Below are 22,744 nucleotides of genomic sequence, written 5' to 3'. Positions count from 1 at the left end.
TTATTTATTTACTAATGTAGCTAATAATTGTAAAATATAGAAAACCTTTTTCCCATACACCTAGTTTTGCACACGTTGCTCCTCTCTGCGCTGCTGTGTTTTTCTGTCCGCCATCACGTGACTCAGCAGCGCCAAGCGCAAGCAGAGCAAAGTCCATTTACGGAAATCGTGCCACTCGGCGGCCATGATTGCAACGCCTCTGGGCAGCTATTTAGGTCACGCACGTAAGTCCACAGGCCTATATACTTGAATGGGGGAGGTAGATATTTCTAAAATTGCTGGCAAAAAGTACAACTAAACAGCATATGTCCGATCAATAGTTAAACATGTACCATAACTTTGGTTTGCTAAGCTTAAATTGCGCTAAAAATCTTTTTCGAGATTGCCTCATCTACTGCACCTGCGCAGAGGCTGTCATTCCTCCCCATTCATCGTAACGGCAGTGGTGCATCTTGTTAATATTAATATCTTTGAGCAGAGGAGAAAGAAGAGGAGCATCGTGTGGAGTTATTTCACTGCCGTGAATAAAAACACTGCGATGTATGGCAGTAGGTCTTTGGGAGTAAAAAGCCAAAGATTGAGAGATAAAAGTACTTTATTATTTAAGCACTTTATTTACTTAGTTTTTCAAACAATTGTGTGCACTTTGTTCATAAATTCACTTATGAATTTACAAGTGTAATGAAAGGGAAACATGTTAATTTGTTCTATTAGTGTGTCTAAATATAACACTGAACAAAAACGGAAAAGAAGTTTTAAAATCTTTGTTCTTCAGTAATCATTTTGTGCACTTTGATTTTTTTAAAGCTAGAGAAGTAGTACTGGGATAGGGAGAAATTGTTTTGTTATATATTGTTTTTCTGTCCTGTCAATCTGTTATTATTACTATTTCCAATAATAATTTGGTGCAAAGTTCATGTTTGCAAATTCTATTACAGTAATAAATAAATATATTTATTTAGTTTGAAATATGTCCTGTGTTTTAACATGCACATGATTAATTAGCCTACAGGCACATTAAGAGCACAAATCACAAAATATTTTAGTGGTCATGAAAATGTATTCAGATTTAGCATATTAATGATGCATTCATCTGATAAATCATGACACTTCATCTACAGGAAAGTAAATGTAAGTTCAAGTGAATGCTTCTAAAAGTAAAAAGTATTGGTATCGGTATCGATATCGGCAATACTGGCCCTGCATTTACTTACAGTATCGCCCACCACTACTGGAGAGCAGCAGCACAGGCAGACGTTATATGCTCTCAGGTAAGGGGGTGGGGCCTTACCTGGCATTGGCTGCGCGCTTCTGTCTGTCTAGCCAGACTTGGTGCAATTGGATGCTTCTGCAGAGGTCAGGTATGGATGCCCTTCCCATAGGTGGATCTCTCCACTCGATGTTTCAGAGAACCGGGGTTACGAAAGTAACCTATTGTTACCATGGTTACAAAAGATGTTATTCGTGTGGTGGAAGTGGAAGTCGCCCAGTCACTGACCGAAACTACAAAAAAATCAAACTTAAGCCACCTCTCTTGCTGCGGTGTAAACCATGCCATACAAGCGAGTATCAGCAAAAATGTTAACGTTACTTCGATCAGCAGAAGATATTAGGTAGTCAGCCAAATGACGTGTGCTGTGGTTTCTAGTAGTTAAATCTTTAATGTTAGTGGCAACACCATTGCATTCCCATATGTTCTGACTGCAATGATGTATAAATATTTAATGGAGAACTCGAGGGATAAAGAGAGCTGGCGTTTGAACCAGACTACTGCGGCTATACTGTCGGTGATAGTTGTAAACTGTATCCAGTACCTCAGAGATGATGTACTGTTGTAGGCTAACCCGGAAGTAAGCGCCACGCTGGTTCCCTCAACCGAAAGCCTATGCATATTTTCCCCATAGACTTTTGGAAGATCGCAAAAAATAAGCTCTGTGATTAACAAAGGTTTATGATGTTTACACGTTTTATCTATCAAGATAATCTTTACAAATTAACACAACATTTGTTACTTTTGAAGCCGAAATACAATCTGCAGAAGTAAAAAGCTAACACAATGCTATAAACAGACTACACTTAAGGTCGCTCGATATCAACATCACCACCACCAAGCCTCCGACAACTCTTTCAAACTTTATTGAAAATGTGTTCCCTGGTAAGTAATTACTCTGTGAATGAATCTGCATCTACGTTTTAAGAGATTTGTGCCCATGTTGCATTATTTGTGAGCTTTATATGCGGAATGACGTCTAACGTCCACACCAAAGGAAGTAGTCCCTTTTAGCAACTTGTTAGCAACCGCCGTTTTTAAGACACAATAAAGGCTTTAAATTTTAGAAGGCTTTAAAAAATCACAAGCGGGTTACAATTGGTGTGTTTTATGTCATAGAATAAAACGTGAAAATATTTAGAGGTTTTGTTTACCACAGACATTATTTCAGGCGATTTACCAAAAACCCATTCAAAAAACCCATAGACTTTGGACCGATGGAACCGGAAGTCCTAAAATGCTAACTCGCTTCCGGGTTTTGCATACAAAAATACGTTATCTCTGAGCCGCCCTATACAGTACATTGGCTAGATGTAAAATGCAAATAGATACCACCAATCACAATCCAATATTCAAATAAGACACCCTTGCTGCGTCCCAATTCGTATACTATCTGTCCTAAATAGTATTCGAAAATAGAATTAGTATGTCCCAAATCGTAGTATGTTGAAAAGAGTATTCCAAAGATTCCCGGATGGTCTACTACTTCCCGTAGAAATTCGAAATGCAGAATGATGCACACTCTAACGGCTAATATTACCCACAACTCACCGCGAGTAGGCGGAGTTAAGTGACGCTCCATTGCATTAATACAATTAAATAACTGATGCGTCACTAAATTAATAAATATAAGCACAGAGTTAACATTACATATGAAACAATGAATTAATAAATACTTAAATGGAAAGAAGAGCTGTATTTTGATGTGTGTGACAGTTAATGGCCACATTGTTGTCTAGGCAACAACCGCCACTTCCGTTTCCTGTTAGTATGTCCCAGTGTGTGCATATTGTTTTGCTACACACTAAAATGTATATACTTTTCCATAACAAAACAGTACATACTTTTAGTGCATAGTATAAGTAGGCGAATTGGGAAGCAGCAATTTATTTTTTAAATACTGGTTGAAGTCATAGACTGTACAAAATATGGACGTTGTGTCCGTGACGTCACCCGTAGGTTTGTGAAGAGTAAAAATGAGGCCTAAAGTAGGCGGAGCCGGTCGTCGCCATCTTGGCATCGCGTCATCGCGCGTCACTCCCGGATAATCGTAAATGGGCAAAGAGGCGGGACGTGGTTGGAGCTGAGGCGCTCGGTTTGCTGAAACCTTCTTGTCACTCAAGTGGCCACGCAACTATTTTGCATAATTTTAAGGCTTATGTAAGTTAAACGGGTGAGTTATAAAAAAATCACCCTCCTCACAGTTGTCATGAAGGGTAAAATTACCTATATAGAGCAAAATAATTTTTGTACAGGCTGTAAACATGTTTTTTTGTGCTGTAAAGTTGGCCATTTAACATGGGGCTCAATGAGATTCTGCTTTGTTTTGGAGCCAGCCTCTAGCGGCCAGTCGATGAATTGCAGTTTTAGTCACTTCCGTGTTGGTTTCACGAGAGAGACCGGAAGATTGGCCCTTGGTTGAAGTCCATATGAGAAAGACTTTCATTATTCCGTTACATATTAGTGCACAAATTTGGTCGATTATTAAATTTAACTGTTGTGTTTGCCTGCCTGTCTAGCAACGTTTGTTTATACATAACATAAAATAGCGTTAGTCTTGTCAAATGTTATATCGCGTTTCAAGTTCATTGAGTTATTGGCTATTTTCGGTTAAACGGGTTGTTGCTAGAAGGGATACAGCTACAGCCGGAAGTGGCGCAAAATCTCGCCATATAATTATAATAAATTACATTAGTTAACGCCTACACCTACCCCAACCCTAAACTTAACCTTACAATAATAAAATATATTAATCAACTGTTTTTAGCGTGACAAAAATTATGCGGTATTGAAGTGCGCATGCCCAGTGGATGTAGCTGTATCCCTTCTAGTCAAAACCGGTTAAACGGTTCCAAAATTTGTCACGTGATTTCCGGTAATGGAACATAGGAAGCATCGATGCTCCCTGGTTTTTGCAGTGCAATGTGGTAATTTTAGGGATCGAACGTTTCAGTGCACTGGAAGGATTTTGCGAATGAGACAGCCCTTAAAATGGCTGACTCCCTGGTCAGTGCCATTACTACTGAACAAGGGAGCTGATTGAGACACAGCCACAATCTAAATAATTTCTTGATATTAAATGATTAACAATGGAGTACTCGTGTAGATTAATTAAAGGGCATTAATACTGCAGTGCATCACTTACCGCAAGACTTTGTTTTCGCGTGAATTGGTGATGTAAGGTTGGGAAGCTGTCACTTCGAGAGAATGACGAGTCCAACAGATCTTACACCACCACCTGCAGGTGAGTGCACGTCTACACCAGGCTTTATGGTTTTCTGGAACGCATGATGTTTTACTTTGATGGCTTTTTTCCAACACAGGTGCCTGTTCATCGGCGGAATGTGACAAGGTATGGTTTCATTTCCCTCAGTATGATCTGTTATGGTAGTCAAAAGAAAAGAATTGTGTGTGGACACAAAAATGTGTAAATGAGACATTAAAACCATTTTTGTCTATTGATACTTTTGAATTGTGTATTCACAGGACAGCTACATTACTCAGTTAATACGCCGACTTGAAACTCTACACATGTCTACAGTAGTGAACACACCACAGGTATCACATTTACTATGTCTGTAAATGAATTGACGTTATATATTTAAGTATTTATAAAGTATGTAGTGTGTGTATTATGCATGGTCGGTGTCTATAAAAATATATTAGATAAACAACAAGTTAAACTGTATTAATGTTATTATATTACAACAAAATACCAAACCAAGCAACCTTTTTTCAGGCAAGACCTTTCACAGAAAGATTAAACAATAAACACACAGTCTTTAATATTAAGACTAAAGCGTTGTCTACTTTCTGATTGTCAACTTTAGTAGAACATGTTATAGTTTATATGTGGTTACTCTGTCAGGGAATCTGTTCTGATAGCACACATACATCGCAGAGACGTCTCTTTGATGTTTGCTTTTACGTCTGCTAGATGTATTTTGTTTGCTCATCTGTAATACGTCTCTGAGACGTTTCCTGTCAGATATTGTTTAGACGTTTAGATTTAGAATGTAAAAATGCTTTTTCTAAGATGTTTAACAGATGTTTTTACGCAGCAGATGTTTCCAGATCTTTAGCAGACATTTAACAGACGTACCTGTGAAACTGTATGTGGGTATTAACTTGCTGAAAATCGACTTCATACATCCAGTAAAAATGAAATGACCTCAAAACCAGCTGGATAAAAGTAATTAAAAAAGTTAATTCTTTCGTTTTTGAGAAAAGGTAGTGGTTTGTACATATATTGCAATGAAATGTATTTTTAAGTCACTGTTTATTTTGGAATATTTTGGTTGCAATTTATTCTATTGTGCAGGCATCTCTTCTAGCCAGCATTTCTAATGCACAGGAACAGGAACCACCCATCTGTTGCAGCCAAACGAAATCATCCAAAGTGTAAGTAGATACTGACTGCTTTGACTCATCAGATGCTGACAGCCGGATGACAGCCATCACCATGGCAGGGTCATCTAAGTCTATGGAATATGAATCCAATTTAATTTGGCAGTGACATGCAGTCTTACACACATGCAGGTGGTACCATATTTCATTTAAAATGAAACGGATACATTAGGAATACAGATCATCTCCAGACCGTTCTTTGCATTGGGGACTTGCTGTGTTTGCCAGTAATCTTAACCTTTTGTTGAACTGAATATAGCTTTGTATAGTCGTGCAACACTAGACAGCTCACACTTTGCCAACCTGGAACTGATACTCCCTATCCATGTCACAATACTTGAGGTTAAATGGCATCTGGAAAAAGATTTATCTTACCGTTGCTTTGTTTTTATCAATTATTTTATTTAGCTTGAAGCAACATAATACGACCCAGATGAGGATGCTTTCGCACAGATGGCACAGGCTTGGTCTACAGCCTCCGATCCTCTGGAGCACGCAAGAACACATGTCTGATCATTATAAATCTACAGATGACACCAGACCAGCACTGGAACACAGTCCCTTACAGGTCACTCTCACTGTGTCTTCAAGGAATAAAAGAACAGACGAGATGAAGACAATTAGCAATTCACATTGTAGCAGTTTGGACACCTGCAATCGTGGACTTCTTGAAGGTAACGTAACCGAACAGTGCTCTTTAAATAACTCCAGCCGGACGTCAGTTGAATGCGAAGAAGACAGTGACCTCTCCGACCTATAGAAAGACAATATTCCCGTCTTAATGTGGGCAGCTGCTGTAGAACTGGACCTGAGGCCAGACTCAGTTGACAGAGATCTGGAATTAACAGAGGCGGCAGAAGAAGAGCAAGTTTACCCGGAGGTTCTCCCCGTTCCACTTAAAGACTTCAGCGAGTCTTCAGATGCTGGATTGGAGAGGAAGGATCCTTGTCTCACAGCTATGGTGACACGCTTGCTAGAGCTGGAAAAACTTCAAGCCGCAACTATACAAAAGGAACAAGGAAAAGCAGTCCGATCTCGCCCGGCAACTGCTTTGGTACGGAGTGCCAATCGCCTGAGACGGTTGGAAAGTCCTTGCAGTCAGATGGAACACTTGAGGACTAGAGGCAGTAATTCAGCATTAGCCGATTTCACAAAACTCACCCTTTCTTCGTCCTCTCGTTCACGGTCTAGGCAACATACTCGCCCCTTATCGCATTCTGATAGGGTACCAAATGGAGTACAGCCAGCACATAATGTGTGTAAAAAAACAAACTCCAGTACAGTCAAATTAAGAAAGACAGAAGGTCTTGCTAACAGTATTTCAAATGTGTCACTAAAATGCAACAGCGCAAATGCTTCCAAGATACGCAAACCCACAACGAAAGCTATGCCAAAGTCAAAAAAGACCTTGAAAAAGACTTGTGTCCCTCTTAAAATATGTAAGTGTTCTGTTAAATTATAAAGTTTTCCTTGATGCTGTTTGTTGTTTTTATATTGCAACAGTCTGAATAGCCTATTTAACAATATCCGTTTACAACCCCGTACGGGGCAAGAAAATATTGGAGAGTTCAAAGTGGGACAAACTATTTGATATATATTATATTCACTATTTATTTCAGCCTAGATTGAAACAATGAGTTGTTACCGAAGCATGCATGTCTGTAGCATATTATCCGACACAGTATAACGGACTGCTTCCCCAGATGTTTTCTTGTGTTCTTGTCACATGATTTAAAACAGCTTGTTTATACACTTATAACATAATAATAGACAGCATAAAAAAATACAATGTGTCATTGTAAAAGTCGCTCTTTATTGTCAGATGCGATTTTGCAGAATTGAATACACACAATAAACACATAGTATGCTGTGCATGGCTGCAGTGGGTAATTTCCTCCGTTAGTGGATGAGATGAGCACTTGAAAGGCACTTCAATAATACAGTAGGACAGCCGCAGACAGACAGGTTATCTTTCACACTTAGTGTCACGTGATCTTGGCAGTCAGGAGGAATTTTAAGACTTACCCTGCAATAGAATTAAGAAATGATTAGTTTGATTTAAACGCCAGGTATCAAATGTAGAAGACATTGGTAAACAAATGAAAAGTATTACCTTTTGATTGAAAATTGGGCATATATTAGGCCAAATTATAAACTACAACAATTTAAGTATCTTGAAACTACTCCACATTAGTATAGTAGTATAGAACTTGAGTTACATCGGGTTAAGCATAAGGTGATGCACCATAACTTCTATTTGTGTTTGCTTAACTAAGGATACAAATAATTCAACTCAGTAACTCAAATTGTACAAAGACTATATGAGAAACAACATTAAAGGGCGAGTTCACCCAAAAAGGAAAATTCTGTCATCCTTTACTCGCCCTCAAGTTGTTTCAAAACTGTAAAATTCTTTGTTCTGTTGAACGCAAAAGAAGATATTTGAAAGAATGCGGGAAACTTAAACAGTTCTGGGTCACCATTGCCTAACATAGTAGTTTTTTCTCTTTAGTGTACGAGTCAATAGTGCCCCAGAACTGTTTGGTTACTAACATTATTACAAATATCTTTCTTTGTGTTTAGCAGAACAACGAAATTTACACACAGGTTTGGGAAAAACTTGAGGGTGAGTAAATGTTATTTTTGGGTGAACTATCCCTTTAAAACAAAAACTTAATTGTCATTAACAGCTCTCTCTAAAACAGAAACCTTTTCTCCGGATGAGACTTCCCTTTAAGAATCTTCTCTAATGGACGGCACCTAAAATACAGAGAATAAATATACCAGTATCTTGGTACAGCACAGACAGCACACGCTCTTGCAACATCCTGGGGAAATGGACAATAATCAGCTGACATAGTGACTAAATCAATCTATTTCTGTTTGGAATATACAGCTGCCCCATAATGAACTTTCGTGGATAAAACCAACGCTGGAACTTCATGAAGATTATATTATACGGACCAGACAAAGTGGACTACAACTGGCAAAAACAAATCCTTAAACTATTCATAAGCTACAATCATATTGTAGTTATTGCAATCATAACGACAATCAATGATACTTTTGAACAGAGCATCAGCTTTGTGTTACATCTAAACATGCCTTATGGAGTGACCTGGATAAAGGGCCTTGAAGATGTCTTGTTCCTTTGAAAGCAGAGGCAGACAGGGGGCCGTGTCTCCATTGGCCAGAGATTATACTCGAACACAAAGAGCAGTGGGAGAAACAGCACAAACAGCAGTTAGTGTTGATGAAACGAACAAGAACGTTTCCTGTCTTACGACACCACAAACGTCTTTATTTTATATCATTTAAAGATAACAATAATGTGAATTTACAGTAAACTCAAATGATGACATTTTCATGCAGGACTTCTTTGCAAAAGATAACAAGCATAGAATTCTTCCAGCATGACCTTCGTCTCTTTTTAATTCCAAACATAAAGGTATGAAGTAAAGAAGCAAATTACCGCTCGTAACAAGCAGATTCATAGATCAGAGCAGGAAAACCCCTGTATCAAAAGACAACATGATCACAAACATGAGAACAGTCACAAACAACACATCTACATTTCCTATTCACAGCGAAACACCGCGGGGTTTGTACAGTAGTGCATCTGAAGGTTGTACAAAAACTATGACGTGAAAACATCGCTGAAATAAAGTGTAGTATGTCTAGCAGTACACTGAAGGTGCTTGATCCATAACAAATATTCAGATTCCCCTTCACCCTTACCCTCAATGTCAATCAAAACCCGGTTTGCCCAGGGGATTCCTTCCGTTTTTGCAAAAGCTTGACAGATTTGTCTCTGTGAGAAACATCAGCACACAGGGTGACAAAGAGTGCATGTCAATTTCGCCGATAAACATCTCCAGTGAACATGCAGGAGAAGCCGTAAGGGTGCGACGATGCCGATTGGTTTGGTAGGGTAAGCTTACCTTCAGTGTACTCATAGAGGTGCACAACCTGCCTTTACAGAGGAGCTTTTCCCTGCAGACCAGGTCAGGCAGGACCCAAGACCTCAGGTTCAGCAGAAACACACCTGCGGCAATGGTTTGCCGCGGGCCTGCGCGCCAGGTTTCGCTCTCACTCTCACACCTGAGGGAGGGTGGATATAGACAGCATTTATGCTGGCCTGACACTCGCAACTCTACAAGTCCTTGGTGACCGAGTTTTATTTGTTCGAGAATGTAAAACGTTCTAGCACAGATGGACATTTTACATTCTGATCCTTGAGCGTAATATCAAATACAGTTGACATTCATATTATTTTAGCCGCTGTTCTCTACAAGAAGCTGTGCATATGAAGCATGCATTCTGAACAATATAGAATATATTTACGGTGTCTTGTAGTGAATTTAAAAAAATAAAGAAATACCTTGTGGCCACAAATCTGAACCGATAAAATAGCATTGATTTTAAAACGGCAATACAACCAATAAAATATTCAAATGTCTTTTGTTGTCATACAGTATCTGCAGATACAAAACCATCACGTGCAGGAGTCTCTGACGTATGGTTAGATGCTCATATCCTCTCTTGCATGAACGAATGCTGCAATGCCTGGTTGATAGTGATCCGCTTGGCGGGGTCCAGCATTAGGATCTGGTCCATGAGCTCTTTCAGCTGAACCACCTTTTTTCGCTGGTCCTCCGGTAGTGCCTGCCGACCCACCATGTCCATCAGGAGGTCCTTAGTGGGGTTAATGGTGCTCATGACTGTGACCTTTTCCTGTGGACATAGAGCCAGAGATGTGGAAAGAAAGAACAGTGGGATAAATGAACAAACAATCGGCTTAAAAAGAGTTTTTTCAGTTGTATTATTAAAAAATGAACAGGTATGGATGGAATACATCATGCTTACCCTTTCAGTGACCTTATCAACCTCTGTGTACAAAAAGTTCAAGTTCTGGTCAAAATGCTGGTCCTTGCACAGACCTTTTCTGATCATCTGTGAAAACAATAAATATTTAGAAGACGTTTTTTCTTTTTCATTCTAAAAATCTAATGCATGGAAAATAAATTCTTACTTTATTAGGCATTTTTCCTTTCAGGTCCATGGCAAGTTTTAGCATGTGATTATTGGTCTTTCCAGGGAAGAGGATTTTTCCTGTGTATAGCTCGTAGAGAGTGCAGCCCACAGACCACATATCGATCCCATAGTCATATGACTTTCCAATGACTATATAAGAAGAAAGAAACTCTAAATAAAGCCAAAAATGAACGTATGCAGGCGAACTTCATTGCATCAGATACATTTTCCGTTTTCAATAAGCTTTCTCAATGCAGTTTACAGACTTACTGATCTCAGGTGCCCTGTAGAAGCGACTGACTAGATAGGGTGTTATGTCATTATCAGCGACGTGTGATGCGGAGCCAAAGTCACACAGCTTCAAAATGGTCTTGGACTCATTCACCTTTAAGGAAATTGAAAAGAAATATTTTGCCTTCTGTGCAAAAATGTGGAAAAGCACTTTGGTAACTATCAGAAGGTCAGAAGCGACTCACCAGGATGTTGTCGGGTTTGATGTCAGCATGAAGTATGTTGCATCGCTTCAGCAGTTTTAGGGCCAAGAAAAGCTGTTGGCTGTATGAGCGCACAGCCTTGATGTGCAGCCCCACGTCCTTGCCGTACTTCCTCAGCACCTCCCGCAGGTTCATGCTAAAGCCAGCAAACAATATATTCACAGTGCATAAACACAAACACATAAGAGAACACATAATCTGCATCAGAAACAGGGGCGGTTCTAGGGTAAGTGGATATCCGGGGCTTAGCACAGAGACATGTGTTCGAAAACACACTTAGCGTGGAAAACGCGAGCTGCGCCACTTTTTGTGTGGTTGCTTAGAAATCATGAGCTGCGCTCGTCGTGAAGACGAGAAGGTCCCGGCAAAGAACAAATAGATTTTTTGCACTGACGTGCCTGGTAAAAAGAGTGTGTTGCATTACATGGGGGCGCGACCGCGTTGCTCCCTATTCAAGCATGCTTGCTGCGCAGCTACATATAAAATAACGAACTTGTGCGCGCTCAAGATGCAAAATGTGAACGGCCTCTGAGTGGTTCGTACAGGACATGGTAATAAAAACATTCGGCCTTTACTGAAAACATTCAGGGCTTCAGCCCCCTTAGCCCACCCCTAGCTCTGCCCCTGATCAGAAAGTGTTGACTGGAATGTACCTGAGTGGTTCAAACACCAAACACAGATGCTGCTTGTGGTAAAAGTGTCTGAAGAGCCTCAAACAATGAAACTTATCATCTGCATCAGCGTCGTTCAGTTTCCTGAGAAACTCCAGCTCTTTGAGCCCCGTTTTTTGCCTGCGAGTCCAAAAAAATCCATAATCATACCATATCTATACCATAACACCCTAAAGAAACATTCTCTGCATGCCATAAAGTATTTATGAAGAGAAACCAAAGCCATGTCCATTGTAAACAACCAAAACCAAACATTTTGGTTTTGATGAGAACTTTAGACAAGAAGCTAACTGGCTAAGCAGCGTTTACGATCGTGAAGTGGCTTACATCATCTCATTGTTCCGTATTATTTTCACTGCCACCTCCTGATTGGCTCGGCCCAAGTCTCTGGCTCGGATCACGTTACTGAAGACACCGTGTCCCGTGTAGCCATACACCGTGTACCGCTTGTCCAACACCTCGCCAATGTTCACACCTGAACACATGATGAGAAGTTTCATCACCTTTTCAAAATTACACCAGTTTTACATCTTGTTCATAATTTTTGAAGTTAATGGCCTATGGATTCAAGTGCAGTATTTTCTATTAGATTAGCTGATAATGACTTACGGTAATAGCCCTCTGCATCTGTCCAGTTGTCTTTAAGACTCGGATTCTCCTTAAAGTCCTTTCCAACGCCTGCTGCCCGTAATCTGGCACTCTGTGGGCAGATTTCAAAACATGCAAATGTTTGCCATTGTTATCGCGATTGAATTCAGACGGTTGATTAAAATGAGCACTGATAAAAGAGCTCAGTGACTGACACCGTACAAGACTTTAAGCTCTGAGAGCCCTCAAGATCCAGTGAGCGTCACAGAGTCGGATTACCCGCATGGTAAAAAACTCCAAGCAAAGTTTCCAAGAGAGAAACAACAGCTTGCACAGGACTATGCAACTCTACCTGTAGAGATCCCCTTACATGGTCAAATTCAATCAAATTCTGGGCCTTGTAAAGCCACTGACCTATGCAATGGAAAGCAGTGTCTTGGCTACTCACGTCAAAGTAAGCGGCGAACATGTCATCGGACTCCGCGAACATATCAGGGGCTGGTGGCTTTTTCAGATTAGCACCTGAAGAAAAATAACGATAATTAAATAAAAGGAACAAAGACTTATTGATAACGTATCTGGCTGCTTTGCATTACCTCACAGAAAATGTTTCAGTTGTGCCTGATGGGCTGATTTGCTTTATTAACGGTCCCTTCAATTTAAAGGGATAGTTCACCGAAAAAAAACATTCTGTCACCATTTACTCAACTTCGAGGTGTTTCAAATCTGAATACATTTCTTTGTTCTGATGAACACAGAGAAAGATATGGGGACGAATGCTTGTAACCAAACAGTTCTTGGACCCTGCTGACTACCATAGGAAAAAATGTGTTGTTCTGTTGAACACAAAAGAAGATATTTTGAAGAATGTAGGACAGCAAACAGTTCTGGGGCACTTTTGACTACTATTGTAATGTTTCCTATGCTAGTCAATGGGGTCCAAGAACTGTTTGGTTTCAAGCAATCGTCCAAATATCGTTCTCTGTGTTCAACCAAACAAAGAAATGTACACAGATTTGGAACAACTAGAGAGTGAGTAATTCATGACAGAATAGATTGCATTTCAGATAACGTACCATCCTTTTCCTGAGAGACAAGGTTAAGCTTGGCCTTCACGTTGTCCTCAAACGTGTCCAGGTTCTCTTGCTCGTAGGCTTTAACATCAGCGGCCACACGCTCGAGGATATCATCAGGTGATGGAGATCGACTGTGCCTGCTGCTCTGAGGACTGCCATGCTCTGAGAGTCCTGACATGTTACTGTCTTCGTTCACGGACTTATATTTCTATACAGGACAAAAACAGAGACAACTTTTATATGTCAAAAGGCAAAGCAGATGTTGTAACATTGATAACAAAAATATATTCTGACCTGAATAATCGCCAAGCGCTGAAGTCTCCTCTGCTCTATTAAAGCCTCCTCTTCCTCTTCATTAATTTCATAGTCCTCCAGCCTTAAAAACAGATTGACCCATTCACATAATTATTCATTTCCAATATGCTAAGAAAATTAAAACACAATTGGTAGGGCATTACGCTAGCAACGCAAAGGTTGTGGGTTCGATCAGGGACACATACAGTTAAAAGACATGTATTGACTGAATGCACTCGAGTCGCTTTGGATAAAAGCGTCTGCCAAATGTGTAAATGTAAAACCAAACTCACACTTCTTCATCAGAGTCTTCCTTCTCGGCCTTCATGCCTTCAGACAGACTCCCCTTAAACATGTCTTCTCTTTCCCTGCTTCGTCTCCTCCGCCTTTCCTGGGATGCAGAAAGTAACTGCTGTCTGCGATCTGTCCTGTCCCGCTCCCTGGATCGGCATAATAATAAATGTAATTTTAATTAATTAATTAATTAATTAATTAAATTTAACTATGAATGCATAACAATATTTTGAACCAAATGTAAAAATAAAAGAATGTATTCATAAAATATTTCTAAATTTTCTTTTATTTTGTTAAAGAAGTGACAATATTCAAGGTTTAACTGAACCTTCTGTAAATTGATAAAAACTTAATAGTTTTTTTTTTTTTTAAATCTAATCATCATTCCTGGCACAAAACTAAAATCAAAACTGAATTCATAAAATTAAAAATAATAATAATAATTAAACCCCAAAACAATAAAGCTAAACCCTAACATAGAACTTGGCAGTAAAAGCACACACAAAAAACAATAAAACATTATAGCCCTTTTTCACAGACACAGCTTAGTTTAATCCAGGACTACGCCTTAGTTAAATTAAGATATTTATGTCGCTTTTATAAAAATGACTTAGAAGAATACATTACTGGTGTGCATTTCGAGACAAAACAATGGCATCGATATATTTTAAGATATGTCTGGCCAAGTTATATTCAGTTAAGACACATTCATTTTAGTCTGGGACTAGCCTTAAGCCTTGTCTGTGAAACCGGGCCTATATACAGTACATTGCCCAGGACTCATGTTGGCAACTCAACCAATCTTTTTTTTTTGCATCGTGATATGCAATATATCAATATATTGCAACACCCCATTCAGAACTAAGGGGTCAGGATGATCCCCAAATAAATGTATAATTCAGTGCATTTATTGCGTGTATACATTATAAAATAGGAATCTGGTTGACATTTTGATGCCTTTTAGAAAACTTTTATCCACGAAGCAAACCACAATCACCTGTGTCTGACAGGAGACCTGCTGGTGCGTCTCCGGGGAGAACGAGACCTCCGTCTAAAAGCTGAATGGTTTAATCTTCGCCTGGAGCTTAGAGATGGGCTTTCCTCTCTACGACCCCCTGCCTCATCACGAGATCGCATCCTGTTAGTGAGTATAAAAGACGTGTGACTTCAAGAATCGCGAAAGAAGAAAACCTTAATCCAAAAAATCATTTATTGCTATAAGAAGTATCTTGACTGAACCATAGCCAAGTTGAAAACGAAAGACATGATACAACTAAATCTATCAAAGATCTCAATTACAAGAGCTAGAACCTGTCATTGGAAAGTCTCGGGCGGTCGGCTTCTCTCCGTTTCCTTTCCGCAGACCGAGATCGGCCTCTCCTGGTAGGTGATCTGTTGTGGCAAGAAGATCTGTCTTGTCTGGATGCCCTGTCTGTGCTGTGTTCAGGGGTCCGGTGACCCCGTGTATGCACACTGGGGCTGTGATGTTCTGAAACTGGTTTTCCGCTAGGAGAACGATTTTCTTTTCCAGATGAGGTTTCTTTTGAAGTTGTCTTGACTGGTTTCTTTTCTCCGTCTCGGTCACATTCTGGCAAGTTTGTATTTCTTTCTTTAGATGTAGATTTGCTCCTCCTTTCCGGGGATTTGGAATTTCTACGTTCAACGTTTTGCTCATCACGCTGTGCGGGCGATGTTGAAGGATGTCTTTTACCATCGTCTGTTTTTCGCTCCATCTCCGTGTCATGCCTTTTACCACTAGATGACCGCCCTCTGGCCGTCACAGGAGATTTCGACCTTTGACCTTCATCTTTGGATCTCTCTGTGCTCCAGGACTGTCTCCTCTCCCTTGCTTTGCTTGGGTCACATATATCTAGTTCAGTTTCTTTTTCTGACTTCCGATACCGGATTGCCATCTCACCAGACGTGCTTCTGTCTTCTCGCCAGGAAACTTTTCCCTCGTCGACGTGATCTTGTCGAGATCCTACAGGATCCTTTGTTACCTGATGGTCCCCGTGTTCCTTGGCAATGACGTGCTCTTTGAGATCCTGTCTCCAACGCTCACAATTTTGCACAGCTTCCTCGATCTCACCGTCATCATCCGAGTCCGAGTTATAACCCTGCAAGATCAGTCCCATACCTGACTGCACAGCTCCTTCCATTAACTCATTATCAAGTTCTGCTTGAATCATGGCTCTCTGTTTCTCTAGATCCTCAAGTGCAGCCAGATCATCCAGCCTGGATCTCTTTGGAGAGATGATTCCACTGTCATAGTCTGTGGAAAACTCTCTGTCATTCCTGAATGAGTCTCTGTGTTTTCGCTTATGTCTGTGCTTGTGTTTGTGGTCCTTGTCATCTGGTGAGGGATGTTTATGTTTTCTGTGTTTACTTCGATGTTTGTGTTTTCTACTCTTGTGTCGTTCCACTCTGGCAAAGTCTGAGTCCTCTGCTTTTCTAGCTCCATCTCCACCCGCCGTATATTCATTCTCATCTGCACTGTCAGAGCCTTCCACATCAAACCTGGCACAGAGTAAACAGTACGAGTTTGTTATTAATATAATTTCCAACTGTTTCAAATCAGCTCAACAAAGTTAACGTAGTTAGGATGTCTAAAGATAAACATCAACGACACAGGGTATCAAACCTATATTTCTGTGTTGTTACTGAAAAACATACTTTCTTTTTTTAATATAGTAAACTAGTATTAATGGTGACGTTGCTACAATAATCTGTATTAACTATAGTTAATTGATAACTGCAGTAAATATTGTAATATACTTTATCATTTACTATTGTAAGGTTAAAAACACTATAACATCTTATAAAAGTCTAACATAATAAATTCTAAAGTATACTTCAGTATTTTAATGTGGGTTCATTTAAAGTAACATCAAACAGATGTCTTATATATTGAGTGTCCACAGACATCGGAATAAAACCGCATTATTCAATCACAAGTTGTGGAATCGTTTAAATTACACAAAATATACAAAGCTTCTATGTATACATACAAATAATTTTCGATTTAAAATGCGTAAACGTATGACTTACGTATAATCCTTTGCGATTGTTTTGGTCAACGCGTTCATGTTCGCCATCTTGATTATTCCTGCCAAGTCGGTTCGGGGTCGAAAAGAGCCGATTCAATTGAATCATTCTGTTCAATCAGTTCTGGCTCCAAAATAAGGAATAAAAAGTCCAATAATAACTGTAACCAAATAAAGAATGTCAATCTTTAGATTCGTTTTATACATCATTACCATGAACGTGTAACGCTTTATAATTATCACAATTTAATAAATTGAATTTATTTAAATATGGAATCGATTCACTGTAAATCGATTCAATTCATTGGGTTGAACAAATCTTTTGAAACCTTACAAAACCACGCATGCGCAGTGTATCATCAGCAGTGACTGAGCAAGACAAGGAACCGTCTGGATCAATGCTTCCACGACAGTTGTCACAAATTGCGACTATTAGGTATTTTCCTCGCGCATTTCGGGTTAAAACACCCTAAATAATGTTTGCAAACCCCGACCCGTGCTTATCTTTGTCTGAGTGAGGGAAATGTGTCATCTTACGCTTATTATGTGACTTGTAACTATGCCGTGGTCCCTAAACCGCACGTTGGCGTCATCCATATATTTAAAGACGCCACAAACGTTGTGTTGCTCAGGTAAGGGCATCATTTAACACTTTGGAGTTTTGTATGGCTGCATTAGAATAAAGTCCTTTGTTAATTTACAACTGCCTCTTGCTTCCTGAGCCAAAGTTAACTTAGAGTCCAGTGACTAGACTTTAAAAGCCTCTGCTAAATGGTTCGTGTGATATTAATTGATGTAGCACAGTATGTACTCTGTCTAGAGCTCTTCGTTGTTGTTACACAGTGATGTTGGCCTTTGTGCTTACTAGAACGGCATAATTACATATTACTGTGTAAGTGTAGGCACAATATTATTTATTTCTAACACTGACTGAAGTTTTGTGATATTTAGTATGACTGTGTTAGAGGTTACCTATTGTTAGTGTGGTTCAAAGCGATGACGAAATTCACATTTATAAGATATAAGCATTCAAACTCAGTCTCTCACATGCACTAAAATAAATCTAGAATTGTGATGACATCATTCTGCACTTCAGCACCTCATCAAATTTCCTGTCCAATCAAATCCACTTTACAATCTGAAGCGTCCTACATTATGAAAGATGCTAAAGCGGCGCCTGAAAACAGCCACTTGTTTACTATTTCCTATTTGCTAATTTACACATGACACATGCTGTCCATTGGGGCGAATAAATGTGGCTTTGCCAGGCTGTTACATAAACGAAATGCTATTGGTTATTTAAAAAAAAATGGAGGAGCTTTTCAACCACATGTCCACAGAGATGTCCTGTTTCAGTAAAAATTACATAAACGCATAAAATAATGCTGTGCGTTCTTAAGCACTTCAGTAGGACTTTTAGGGTATTTTTTTGAATAATTGAATGTATAATGCTGTAAGCTTCGAAAGATTGTCTAATGATCTGTTTATCCTTCTCTGTTACAAGTTTCAAGAATGGGCGGGTTTAAAGAAACATTTCAAGATGTCCAACCCGTGACTCTTCGGCTCTCCGAAGAGAACGTCACCTCCAGTCTTTACTGCAGCTCTGCAGAGGGAATTGAAGCTTATGTGGCCACTTTGGTGGAAGCTTTCTTAGTTGAAGTGTACCGATGTAAAGTCTGTCAGTTTACCAGCAGCCAAAAAGCCAGGATAAGCCATCATGTTATGGAAAGACATGATCCAGCTTCACCATGCCCCCATCTGCCATGTCTGGAGAAAGAGGATGAAGAGAGTTTGGATGTGGGAATGAGGGTGGATGATGAAGGGGATGTTGAGCAAAATACCTCTCCATACGACTTGGAGAGCGACCTCCATTCTGGCTCGAAAAGCAACGAGGATCAAATGGACATGGAACGCATGTCTTTTCTTCTTCCGATGTATGGCATGTTTCAGAACATCAGCCCACGGTCATGTGACATCGGCCTTTGCTCCAACTCGGATGGCAACTTGCATGTGGCACAGACTTGTGAGGTGAGTTTAAATCTGCCAGGAATGTCAAACCGGAATGTGAGTAGACTTACATGTAAGCTTTTGTTTTGTTAAGGTGAGCACGCTCTTTGAAGAGGAGCACCATGGTGAGGACAGTGAGGAGGAACCTGTGTTTCATCTGGAGGATGCTAGCACCGGTCTGGATGTCCCTTTGAACAGTGGAATCGACACTGACGTCCAGGATGAGGAAATGGCCCAGTCAGCTCATTTGATGACTCTTGGCCTGTGCAGAATTTCCAGCACTAAATGTCATGCGAGTTCAATGAAAGGAGTGTCCCGTCCCGCAGGTGATCAGAACTTGGATGAAAAACAGCCTTTAACCTCGGTTGATAAAATGCTGAAGCAATCTGAGGATGACGGTGGATTGGCCTGCATCCTCTGTCAGACGGTTGAATCAAGTCGTAGCATGCTAGAAGTTCACCTGAAATGTCATAATGGAGACCAAGGCTTCAGGTGCCCACGCTGTGGCTGGGAATCAGAGGAATGGGCTGATATGGAGCGGCACTGGAGGGGGCATGGAAAGAGAAAAAGTTCCAAGCCACATAAATGTAGTATTTGCCCCAGGACTTTCAGGAGAGCCGATTCACTTGATGCTCATGAGAAAAGGCATCATAAACGCCATCACCAGGCAGCACCTCTCGCACAGTGTTCTCTGTGTCTGGAATGGTGTCAGTCAAGGAATGAGTGGGAGCTACACCAACAATGTCATTTTCAAGAAGGATTTAAATGTTTACACTGTGATTTCACAGGTACAAGTTGCTTTTACTTACTAAACTGAGCTCTGAGGTCATATTTAAGATAGTGTAGTCTTAAACATGGACAAATGCAGATTTAAAGAGAGAGTTTGCCATTCTGTCATCATTTACTCACCCTATTGCCATTTCAAACCTGTATGACTTTCTTACTTCTGCAGAACACAGAAGAAGATATTTTGAAGAATGTTGGTTAGCAACATTGTCCCCCATTGACTTCCATTATATGGACACAAACCACTGAGACATTTCTCAAAATATCTTCTTTTGTGTTTCACAAATAAGTTTTGTATGACATGAGGTGAATAAATAATGACAGAATTTTTATTTTGGGGTAAACTAGACCTTTAACTTTGGTCTTCTGTGAAAGCGAAACCAAAATTATTAATTTTGTCCAACCATCTGCTCTCTCGAATGAGAATATTCCTCTGCCAGCTGCTATTTCTTTTGAGTTTTGTATTATTCCTGGTCTTGTAGTTTCTTTATCTGTCTTTTAGAGAACTCGTGGAAGAAGACCCTGAAGCATATTCACACTAAACACAAACAGGGTGATGTAAATAAAGAGAAGCAGAATGTCCACAGCATGTAACTATGGCATATGTTCATTAAAAAGGACTTGCATTGCAACTTGAATTTGTCATTTAAAATGACTCAAAATGGCCATGCTTCCTTGTCTATATGCAGAGAACACCCGCAACTTAGCATGCAAACATCCACGAAGTACCCAGAATGCCTCAGAAGAATGAAGCCGGAGTCATGGTGTCAGGTTAAAAAGAAGAAGAAAGTAAAAACCAGGGTTGTGAGAGCAGAAAAGAACAATGAAGGTGAAAAGGACAGAGTCACAAACTTGAAGGATGAGACTCCAGTGGGACTCGCTGCTTTCAGACGGAGAGAGTTTTGCTGCAACCTCTGTGACAAGTAAATCCATTGTTGAGCTATGTATTCACCCTCTGAAGCTGCTATTTACTGGTAGATAGTTCAACCAAAATGTAAATTCCTTCATCATTTATTCAGCCTCATGGCATTCCAAACCTTTTTGAATTTCTTCGGCAGAATACAAAAGAAGATATTTTGAAGAATGCTGGTAACCAAACAACATTGACCCCTATTGATTTCCCTTGTATTGACACAAAACCACATTTCTCAAAATTTCTTCTTTTGTGTTCCACATGTTTTGAACTACTTGAGGGTAAATAAATGATGACATAATTTTTGGGGGTTAACTGTCTTATTGCCATATAGTTTAATAAGTATACATGTACATGTAAGTATAATAAGATACTATATATATATAACATTAAACATTGCGTAAATATCTAGCGTATTGTACTGCTGAAATGTCTACTTCTATTTTTTTTCTCAATAAATGCTAACTGTTCATTTTCTGTGATCATCTCAATACAGGAAGTTTTCAACCAAGCTGACTATGCGTCGTCATATGGGCATTCATCAGGGTGAAAAGCCATTTAAGTGTCCACACTGCCACTATTGCACTCGTCTGAAAGCTTCACTAATCCAGCACCTCCGCGTCCATACAGGTGCATTTTCTACTTTAAAATCTATAAATGTTGAGCAGTAACATTCTGAAACAATGTTGTCATAGTTTACCACATTTTTTGGACCACTAAACATAAATGATGATTCAATCTGGGCCACTGAGTGACTTTCCATGGTTCTTAAATGAGAAGAGTAGCAAATATGTGGAACAACACAGATCCCCCTGCAGTGAAGAGAGATGTAGATTTACATTTCGGTGTTATGGTGACATTCGGAGGCTTTGTGGAAGCCCTTTCAAAGGAATTGTTCTCATGAAACCGTTGCCATGGCGCTGGGCTGCTTGAGCGTAAGAATTTCAGAGATGTTTTTTTCTGCTTGCTTTAGGTGAGAAGCCGTACAAGTGTTCCCAGTGCTCCTACGCTTCCATTGACAGAAGCTCCCTGCGACGACACTCAAGGACGCACACACAAGAAAGGCCTTACTGCTGCCAGTACTGTCCTTACAGCAGGTACACTCACACACCTGTCACCACGTTGATGGGCTAAACTTGTTTCCTGCTGCCTTCGTAACTAAGGGTAATGCTCTCTATCTTACTTTAGCATCCAGAAGAAGAGCTTAGACCTCCACTCACGTCGCCATCACACAGGAGAATCCTTTCCCTGTCACCTGTGCCAATATTCCACAGCAGACCGCCAGCTGCTGGTACGACATATAAAGAAACATCACAGTACAGAACAGCCTGGCGCACTGGGACAGAGGAACAGCACTGGTCCTGCATCACAAACAGCACCTTCTCAAAGAGCACGGATGTCCAAATAATCATGAATTTTAATAAAAAAGTTCATTTTTACTATTTTCTTGAGTCCTTGTCCTGGTGAGTTTTCTTCAGGTCACCTCAGTTGTTTTAGAATGGAAAAAAATACAGGGTCATGTTCCTTAATATTTTTAATGTTTGGGTCTAACAAAAAATGTTGGCCCTTGAAATGTTAAGGGGGGTCGTACATTTTATGGATTACATTTCATCTTTATACACAGCCGTGGAAAAAATTAAGAGACCATTCCAAATTTTCATTGAAGCAGCAGTTCTAGATGTATTGTGGCCATTCCAGTCCAGTGTCTGTTGAATTCCAACAAAATCAAAAAGGTTTGGTTTTAGATGAGAATACATCCAGAAATGACCTGAAGTTTCAAATGATTTGAAGTAGAATTAAGTTCAAGTTAATGTAATTCACTATTTTGGTGGCTGTTATTCTCATATATTTAAAACACAAGTGCAT

The 22,744-nt window shown here is 39.8% G+C and overlaps 3 protein-coding genes across 6 annotated transcripts; 2 read left to right on the top strand and 1 right to left on the bottom strand.

Moving 5' to 3' along the window:
* The first annotated feature begins 1,452 nt into the window (after positions 1 to 1,452).
* Positions 1,453 to 7,139, top strand: LOC130554685 (protein FAM217A). The gene is given in 5 exon segments (XM_057334503.1): positions 1,453 to 4,514; positions 4,594 to 4,622; positions 4,757 to 4,828; positions 5,592 to 5,671; positions 6,086 to 7,139. Coding segments are annotated over 5 exon segments (1,272 nt in total). The 5' UTR covers positions 1,453 to 4,477.
* prpf4ba (pre-mRNA processing factor 4Ba) lies at positions 6,126 to 17,246 on the bottom strand. Of its 4 annotated transcripts, XR_008963010.1 has the most exons (17): positions 17,177 to 17,246; positions 15,440 to 16,645; positions 15,126 to 15,266; positions 14,128 to 14,274; positions 13,835 to 13,916; positions 13,541 to 13,748; positions 12,913 to 12,986; positions 12,486 to 12,576; positions 12,204 to 12,351; positions 11,859 to 11,996; positions 11,188 to 11,341; positions 10,982 to 11,096; positions 10,710 to 10,861; positions 10,544 to 10,630; positions 8,796 to 10,411; positions 8,387 to 8,437; positions 6,126 to 7,703 (listed from the first exon to the last, which is right to left on the bottom strand). XR_008963010.1 is itself a non-coding variant. In XM_057334497.1 (15 exons), the coding sequence occupies exons 1-15, from the start codon at positions 17,221 to 17,223 to the stop codon at positions 10,208 to 10,210; spliced, it is 2,994 nt and encodes a 997-aa protein (XP_057190480.1). In that variant the 5' UTR covers positions 17,224 to 17,246; the 3' UTR covers positions 8,265 to 10,207. The 4 variants fall into 4 exon arrangements, 1 of the variants encoding a protein (XP_057190480.1); XR_008963008.1 differs by having other exon boundaries at positions 8,387 to 10,411; XR_008963009.1 differs by lacking the exon at positions 6,126 to 7,703 and having other exon boundaries at positions 8,265 to 8,505.
* Positions 17,247 to 17,545: 299 nt separating this feature from the next.
* On the top strand, positions 17,546 to 22,329 carry si:dkey-154p10.3 (zinc finger imprinted 3). The gene is made up of 8 exons (XM_057334152.1): positions 17,546 to 17,804; positions 18,677 to 19,200; positions 19,274 to 19,967; positions 20,468 to 20,555; positions 20,655 to 20,888; positions 21,375 to 21,508; positions 21,852 to 21,975; positions 22,067 to 22,329. Exons 1-8 carry the CDS (start codon positions 17,732 to 17,734, stop codon positions 22,284 to 22,286), a joined length of 2,091 nt encoding a protein of 696 aa, XP_057190135.1. The 5' UTR covers positions 17,546 to 17,731; the 3' UTR covers positions 22,287 to 22,329.
* Positions 22,330 to 22,744: the final 415 nt, after the last annotated feature.

This window comes from Triplophysa rosa, linkage group LG5, assembly GCF_024868665.1.
Source record: "Triplophysa rosa linkage group LG5, Trosa_1v2, whole genome shotgun sequence".
In the NCBI taxonomy this organism is placed as follows: Eukaryota; Metazoa; Chordata; class Actinopteri; order Cypriniformes; family Nemacheilidae; genus Triplophysa; species Triplophysa rosa.
Note: the sequence above shows the minus strand (reverse complement) of the source record. Positions and strands in the feature narration are given on the sequence as shown.